General features: G+C 35.9%; 1 protein-coding gene across 1 annotated transcript; it reads left to right on the top strand.

The window, feature by feature from the left end:
• Positions 1–550: 550 nt before the first annotated feature.
• On the top strand, positions 551–1,574 carry LOC131063418 (uncharacterized). The gene has a single exon (XM_057997224.2). It carries the CDS (start codon positions 797–799, stop codon positions 1,439–1,441), a length of 645 nt encoding a protein of 214 aa, XP_057853207.2. The 5' UTR covers positions 551–796; the 3' UTR covers positions 1,442–1,574.
• Positions 1,575–9,170: the final 7,596 nt, after the last annotated feature.

Raw genomic sequence — 9,170 nt, 5'->3', positions numbered from 1 at the left:
ATTTGTCTTTACTATCATAACCTAGAACAATAACTATAAGTAGTCGCATACGAAGACGAACAAAAAAGTGTCAAAATCAGATTTAAGAACTTAAGATGTGTGAAGTTAACTATAAGCCCTAAACTACTTAAAAAATTTAAAATAATTAAAAAATGTTACATAAAATTTAAACAGCCTTTTAACTAAAAAACAAAATTAAATGCTCAACTGCTCAACTGCTCAATACTCTCATAATGAAAAACCTTGCAGTTGGTATAAATGATAAATGACCAGAGAACAGTTGGGGCATGTGAGTACTAAATGGCTTAAATTAATTCCACACCCTAGTACGTACGGCAGCACTCATTCTCTCTCACACATCTTTCACTCGACGTGACGGTGCGAATGACGAAATCATCTCATACAATCTAATCTACTTTCGCAGAATAGTTCGGAAATAAATAAAAGTCACCGACTGTTAATAATCTTCCTCCTTCGCGAATAAAAGCTGTCTGTTTCTCAGCTTCTTGCATTTACTGCGTCACCAAACTCGTTCAATTTTGTAGATTTTAACCAGCTTAGTCAATTGCAATCTGCGGATGAAAACATAAGTAGTTGGGTAGCAATGAAAGACGACCACATTCCTCACTGTCCAACTACCTGCAGAATTTAAACAGTATAAATTCTGTCCTTGAGTTAGGTTTACACGTCCTGTCATGGCCAAAAGCAAAATTAATGAATTTGGGCTCGCTCCCATTAGACTGCCCTGTTCTTAAATAGGGAACGCCATTGTATATCCATTGGGCGTTTTCAACGTATGTTCAAGCCGTGTCTCAAATCGATTATGCATATGATTAAGCATTTTCAATTGCAGAACAAGCAGAGAAGATCTATAATGGGGAACTTTCTCGGAGGACTTACAAAACGAGAGCGTCGATCCGTAAAGATTAAAAAAGTCGACGGTACTGTGATGAATCTGCCGAGTCCTGTGTATGTGAAGGAAATAGTTTGTGATAATCCAAATCATGGGGTTTTTGAAGCAGGTTCTGTTCGTCGACCGGTTGATTACAGTCGACCTCTTCCTCACAGCTCAGAGCTTCGACCCGGTAGCCTCTACCTTCTTATTCCTTTTGCACTATCCCCTGTTTCTGCAGATTCTGGTTTGGCTTCTGAAAATGAAGGTTTATCCAAGGAAAAAATGGTTAACAAGTTAAAAGCAAGAATTGTTTCGGCGTGTAAGAATGGATCAGGAATGCGCCTGACTATTCGACTGAGTAAAAAGGAGGCCGTTTCTCTTCTGGGTAATGATGGGCAAGAGGTGATGAAAAAGCTCGTGGCGTCCTTCTCCCTGTCGACCATGGAGAAGCACCAGCAGAAGATTTCTGAGTGGAAACCTAGCCTCGAGCCTATTGCTGAAAATTTTGGCTCTGTTTTGCATCGTTCAACTTCTGCAGAGATATAATGTTTGTCTAAGTTTGTTAAAAGAGTGCTTGTTTTGATTCTTTTCATGGAATGAATAGATCATGTATGTAAAGCTTTTTTTTGTGTGTGTAAATGACAAAAAAATGCATACTACAGAATTTGAGTTTCTTTGCTCTATCATGATTGCCTACTACACAACAATGATAATAATATTATGAAAACTGCAACACCCATGAATGGCTGTCGAGTGCAAATGGATTTTTTTCACAACAATGTTCTTGAATTTAAATGTGTATATTCTGATGAATCATAGCGTAAAATGTTAATGAAAAACTCTCACAATTAAATCAGAAACAAGAAGAGATTATGAATACTTATATCAGTAATTTCTTTGCACTATTGTGATTACTTAATGACAAAAAGCAATAAAATAAAGCTCGTAACTTCCATGAATGTCCAGCGAGCAGAAATGATGTGACCATGTGGAAACTCAATAGCTATGAGTTGGGGAAAGGCCAAAATTTTTCGAAGCAGGTTAATGGATTTGCTAAACTGTCAGTATCTTCTTCCGACTGAACCAAATCTTCTAATACTTTTTGATTATATATTAATTATCGTTGAGGTCAAAAAGGTCGCAGGCATGGCAGGAGCAAGTAATTTGACCAACATCATGATTATGATATTTCCACGGCCACACCTACTTCTTCATTTATTAAGCATATATAAAAAGATGCTTATTTATCATTACCTCATGTATGTGATCATCGTATTGTCTGTTATGAAGGCACATCTATTAACTAATTGAAATTTCAAATTATATTGTATTTTGAATTTGTTAGATAACCACTGTTAAATAATCATCATTTCATATGAGTGGAGAAGTGTGGTGGAAATGTCATTTTTAAATGAATGATTAAATTTTGCTTTCTACAAACATTTTAGGGTAAACAAAATCATTAGGAGAGGTATTGAAACCTTGACATATGAGATATAGGTAACTTATGATAGAAGAAACACACACAACTTTATTCACATCTCTTCTTCAAACTTCAAGTATAAGTACTTTGATCAATATAATGATTATGATGTGTCCATGCCCACTTTTTTTTTTTAATTAAATATAAAAGAAAAGCTTATATGTTATCACCACATGAATGCTTATATTGGCTATCTTGGATTAACATCTATTAATCAATTGAAATTCAAAATCATGTTATATTTTGAATTGTTCTTAATTAATATGTGGTTATATGAGAATCTTAAAAAAAAATTAAAAAATGAACAAAGCAGTTTTACAAAGAATATGATGCTATTATCAGGTAGTTGGAAAAAGAATAAAACAAACTAACCAAATTAACCAAATTAACATCAGCCACTAGAATGCTGAAAGAAATAGTCATTTCATCCACTTTAACATTACATATTTGATTTTGTCCAAATCCACTACATCTTTGAAATCAAATTGCTTGATTTTTGATACACTTAAGCTGGTCTATGACATTGACATTCATCTTCAAAAGGGATTGTAGCTTCGATAAAAGAGAAGCAATCTTTGAAAAAAGATGTCAAAGTAAAGCTTGAGAATTACAACTACTCGATAAGAATTGTGAGAGAATACAAAAGAGCATCTAGTCATCGAAAGATGGCTTAAAATAACTTGTCTCACACAATCAACAATCACATTATTATGCAAATCAAGATCCAAAATAGTTTGTTTCGAAATTCAATTCGTAGTGAAAAAATAGTAGAAAAGTTTTTAAATATAGCATTCCATTGTTTCTTTACAATTTAAGGGAAGTCCCAAAATATATGCTTTATGTGTTCACCCCCTAGAAAAAAGGACATCTCACTGGCTAAACCATGATACATTTCAATCTATCTTGAACGAGTAGCTTGAAATGTAAAATTTTCCAAGCCAGAACATGTGTCAAAATCATATTTGGATTTCCAAATCTAAAAACTCATTTTAGTCCAAAACTTAACACTAAATCTGCATTTCCATTTATGATTTAAGCGAGTAAGGGACCATTGAGGAAGGAGTTGGATATAAACCTTCTTTAGAGGCATATAATTGAAATGGCAGAAAGACAACCATCTCCAATCTTTGAAAAAATTGCATTCCCTCAGAGTACAAAACTTCATAGAGGGATCTATTGGAACCAAGGGCTACACAAATAATATATATTATTTAAACATATTCTTCGCCCCATAATTATATTTTATAGTTTTCCATGAAACCTAATCAAAGGAATTAAAATCCCAAATGTCTTTAAAATGACAAAACCCTTTTTTGAATAAATAATAAGCATATATGGGGAAGCTAATTGCCAATGGAAGATTATGATAATTGATAAGCCTATTCCACCAAATTGAAGCTAAAGCAAAAATAAAATTGTTCTAAAGTGAAGGATCATTCAATTTTAAAAAATGAGAAACTTGTTGCCAAGCTTTCCAATTTGATTGTACAGGGAAGGAAGCTTTGATTTTTGTTGGTTAACAGATTTGTCACTTCAGTTTAATTCTCTCTTGCCCATATCAATGACAACCTGACCAATAGTTGAGTCACTCGCAATGGTATTTGCAAGCGCTCTCTGCTTATTTTAGAAGGCACAACTACCTTCAAATGATATGCATTGAATGAAAACACAGGGTATGCTTTTCACTAGAAAGCAGGAAAGGAAAACTAACACCTACCCATAAGTATGGAAGTAGATGTGAAAGATTAAACTCAAAATGAAGTGAATGTAGATAGATAACACAAAGTTTACTTATTCCACACCCACATATGTTATCTAGGAAAGAATAGAAGACTATTTTCAATAGATGCTTTAATATGAATTCAAAGCTCCAGAATTAAATACATGTACAACTCATTATAGCAGAATAACATTGAAGAGTAACTACAAAGAAATGTAGTTCATTGCAATTTCAAGAAAACATAAAAAAAACTCAAAGATTTAAAAACATCTTCTTTATTTCTTCATCGTCAAAACATGAGTTCATTGGTTCATTGCTCCATACAACAAGGTTGCATGAAAAGATCCCTCCCATTCCTCCTCTTTCTAGAAAATAAAATCCCTTTCTATAACTAACATTCATTTGCAATTTCAAGTAACGGTTTCTAGGAAGGTAGCGGTCTTGAAAATGACCATTTCAAAAATTACCCTAGAAAGAAAAACAAAACTTCATCAAAAAGCATCTTTAACACTAAACCCATACCATAAATAACCCTAATTTTCTACTTCTCCGCTAGGTACTAAATTCTTAGCCGCAACTTGGTTTTCAATCATTTTAGCCTTTGTCTCTTCCTCAATCAGTACCAAGAGAACCTCTGCAAATTCCTCTTCATCCTATATGCACTCTTGGGCAAAGTTGGTCAAATTGAAGAGGATGTCCTCCTACATAATTTGACATCAAGTTGTATCACTGGAGCTTTCCCTTTGAGCACCATATTCCTTGTTGTCTGAAGAACTAATTACCATGGTTTCTTCTCACAATTATTTCTTCTTGCAACCGTTGTTCGTGATTTTCAGCCTACTCCACAATTTTACCTAATAAGGTGATTGTCTTTCTTTATCCTACAAAATTAGTTTGTTGTTTCCACGCAAGGGCATGTAACCCTTGGATAATATTCCCTTGTTCGCTATTTGGCCAATTTAAGTCAGGATTAACAACCGGTAATTGGTTCTCATAAGGCAAAACATTTTAACAAAGGAAACTCATTATCAATGATAGTGTGCGTTACTTAGCCAACTCGAAGGGTGGTGTACTAAATTTCATCTGCAAAAGGTGAAATATTAAATGCTATGGCTCGTGCTACTACCTTTACATGCCTTTAGCCGTTTAATCAATCATTAAGAAGGTATTTGCAAATCTTCATTCAATTTATTCCTTGGGAGTTGTGTAATGTACGACAATTGATTGACCTAGGAGCTTATGGAGCATGCAACAAAAGGTTTTGAAATCTCCGATACCCTGAAATCAAATCACAAGGCTATATCGAGCATCGGGAAGAATCAGGCATTTTGAGTAGTGGATATTTTTTGTTATCGCCTGATCACCCGATAGATAAAGGCTCATCCTTTGGGGTTGTGAGAACTCAAAATCTTTTAAGGTTTCACCAATGGAGGCTTAACCGATAAATAAGACCACTAATAAAATGAAAGTGGGAATTTTTAAATTTGAAAATGGAGGGGGTGCTAACAACTGGCTCTGATTGGGGACAAGGACTGCTAAGGATGAAGCAAGGGACCCAGAATCTTGAATGAAGACCAATGCCTATCCATTGGGTTACAGAGTTAGAAAGCATAGAAGGAAGACATGTCATTGCTTTGCAGAAAGGTGGAGGGAAACTGGGAGCACCAAAATTGAACAAGCCAAAAATGGGAGAGCAAAACAAACTAAAACCTACAACACATCAAAATTATATATAGTTGCGTACAAGGGCAGGAACCCCTTACCACAAGGAATGTTAGCAATTGACACTCATCCGGTGATTTCAGATGATGTTCAATAGTTGCATATTTGTCTAGGGTTGTCATTGATGACAACTCTTCATGGTGATTCGATCCGATAGTTGTGATTCATCTTATCCGGAAGCTGGAGTTAACCGATAGACAGTTAACCGATAAAACATGGTATTTCAATAATGCTTTGGTCTGGAATGATTTCGGTGTTTTTGGTGATTGTTTTTGTGATCTCGGTGATTTTTTTTTGTGATCTTGGTGATTGGGAAGACCTTTAGGAAGTGTGCGATTATAATCTTTTGGTCCGATGCTATGTTTTGTTCAAGATTAAAGCCAACTTGGAGATACATGCTACACTTCTTGAAGCTGACTTGAAGGAGATTGCTTTTGTGGTAAGACCAAATATATAAGATTGATTTGGTGATTGATTTTCGATGTGTTAGAGTTATGGTGATCTGTTTTGGTGCGATTGAGCGTAGTTTCACGTGTGCACTTTGCTTTCAGACCAATCGATAGCTGACTGAGACAAAAATAGAGTATTCAACAGAGCGAAGACAGTCAGAGATTCAATGCTTAACCGAAACTCATTCTTGCATAGCCAGATGCTAATTAAGAGTTCATTTCATTGTATTTTCTCATTATAATCAAATTGTAAGTCAGTGAGACTTCCCTGAAGGTTGTAGCCTTCTGGGCAATTGTAATTGAGCAGTGAGCCTGAATGCAAGTGCATTCCCCATCTATGTAATATTTATGTACTCCTAGCCATAGTATATGAATAATGTGGGTTCTAGCCCCATCATGGTTTTTCCCTTTTCGGGTTTCCACGTAAAAATTCCGGTGTTGTGGATTTGTGTAATCTTTGTTGCATGTTTATGTTCTTTTCTGCTATAAATTTCTAACCAGTGGATAAAGAATAAGTTTGTGGTTTTAACTACCGGTAGATCACTAATTCACCCCCCCTCTCAGTGATCTCTGATTCTAACAATTGATATCAGAGCCTAGTTCCTCTGAGGAAGCTTAACCGCTTGAGGAAGATCTAGGGGATTGATTCTATGCATTCAGGTTTTCAAAGTCAAATCAATGTAGCACTTGAGGATCTTGATGCAGTTAGAAGTGAGGTTTGTACCTTGAAGAAGAGCCTGAATGCTGCTGATGAATTCACTAGTGAGCTAAAAGATCAAGAAAGTATCTACAGAGAAAAGAGGAAGGAATTAATGGACAAATTGAAGGAGAAAGAAGCTCAGATCATGGAATTCCAGGACAAAGCTGATGAGGTTAACAAGCTTGAGAGAGAGAATGTTTCTTTGAAGAATGAGATGCAATCCATTGTGATGAGACTGACTAAGGAGATTGAGGACCAAAAGAAGAATGAAGAGATTCTGGCACAATCATTGAAGGAAAGAGTTGATGAATGCTTCAGGCTTACCTATGAGAATGATCAGTTGAAGCTTGAATTGACACAATCAAGGAACAATGGTCAAGAGCTTGAAATCAAGGTTGCTACCTTGAGGGATGAACTTGCTACTACCAATGACTACAAAGACAAATTCAAAACTACTTCAACAAGGCTTGATGAGATGCTGGAAAGGATATGCGAGGTCTAGGATTTGAGAAAGGTGAATCCTTCGGATCTGGACAAGGCAATGCAAATCCTGATCAGAAGAAGAGAAAGAATCCTCTGGTAAGACAACCTAATGCTCATAAATTCAATGGTACATGTTTTACTTGCAACAAATTTGGTCATATGGCGAGCCCGTGTAGAAGTAGGATGAATAATGGAATGATGAACAATAACAATATGATGAACAACATGAATAATGTTCCTACCTTTACCAGTTAGTGTTTCATATGCAATAAATTTAGACACAAATCAAATGTGTGTAGAGAAGTAATAAAAAACTTTCAGAACAAAAGATGCTATGCTTGTGGAATGTTTGGACATATTTCTAAACAGTGTAGGGCAAGACAAAATTAGATGAACTTTAGGCCTATGAAGAATAATGTTGTATGTTGAGCATGCATCAAAACCGGTCACATTGCAAAGTACTGTAGAAGCAAGAATAGTGCTCTGATAGACAAGGACAAATCATATGAGAAAGTTAAAGCGAAAGTAGAAGAAATCAAGGAGAAGCATGAGAAGATGCGGGAGAAAGGATGAATCCAGAGCTGACAACGGGTCTCCACCTGAATCCGCTATAGGATCTTCAACCGATAACTGGGGCTTTATGCCTTAAAGGGAGATTTTCATGCAGATTCTAAGAACCCCCTCTTTGGTGGTCTGCAATTGACTCCAGAAGGTTGCAGAAGGATTGAGTCATATGATATCCAAAATTTTCTGAAGGATCTTGTGCTTCGGTATGAAATTTCATGAAGATCATGATAACTAGTTGTTGCATTTATTACAGTGAAAAATTGGGTTTTTGAAGGATAAAAGTGCATTCCAAGACTTTATTCGTCACAATGTGATCAAGCGAGTAAGAGCAGAGGCGAGAGCAAGCAACTTGGTGATCTCAACAATAATTTCAGAAACTTCTAAGTGAATTTTAGCGCTCGGTTGTGAAGCAAGGTATCTATCAGTTCAATTTTTCAATTTTTCGCAAACCCTAGATTCGAAATGGCTTCAATTTCTGGTATTTCGACTCCTCTAGTGGTTGAAATCAAGGATAGAGATTGTTCAATCTTCAAGAAACATCCATTCAAATTGATCGAGGATGATCTGGAAGGCGCATTCTCATATGTGCCCTATGGCATGCTGCACAATGAAGATATTAGGCCCTACATTCACTGTGACCTGGAAGAGCTTAGGAATGCAGATATGTTGGAATTGTATAACAAGCATTTGGCCGATGGTTTGGGAAATATCAAACCCAAATATAAGGTGCTGTAGGATAAGGGTTTCTCGTAGTTCATGCAATTTCCACTGGTTGATGAGGCAAAATGGATTCGCTACATCCTTAGTTGCATGCATGATGAATTTATTTGGCTTGATAGGCCCCACAAAATCACCAAGCTAGAATCCATGCTATAATTGGTTTATCTAAAACCGGTGATGTGCCCAACTTAATAAAGGTATCAAATGACACCGTCATAGCTACCACTGGATCCAAATTTGATAGTAGAGCCATGACTGTGAATGACATTTTGGAGAATGATTTAAAGTTTTCTTCAATGGTAGTCGGATACAAGGTCTACCAGTCCAACTAGTACAACTCTATCTTCGATACCTCTATATACTCTGCATATCAAATGCTCAAAGAAGATAAGAGGTATGATCTGTGAACGATACTTCTGAATGAATTATTG

This window comes from Cryptomeria japonica, chromosome 10, assembly GCF_030272615.1.
Source record: "Cryptomeria japonica chromosome 10, Sugi_1.0, whole genome shotgun sequence".
NCBI classification, from domain to species: Eukaryota; Viridiplantae; Streptophyta; class Pinopsida; order Cupressales; family Cupressaceae; genus Cryptomeria; species Cryptomeria japonica.
The sequence above is the reverse complement of the archived record's forward strand: the minus strand, read 5'-3'. Positions and strand labels throughout refer to the sequence as shown.

Coding starts and splice junctions, on each gene's coding strand:
- LOC131063418 (XM_057997224.2), top strand. CDS start 797: ATGTTCAAGCCGTGTCTCAAATCGATTATGCATATGATTAAGCATTTT.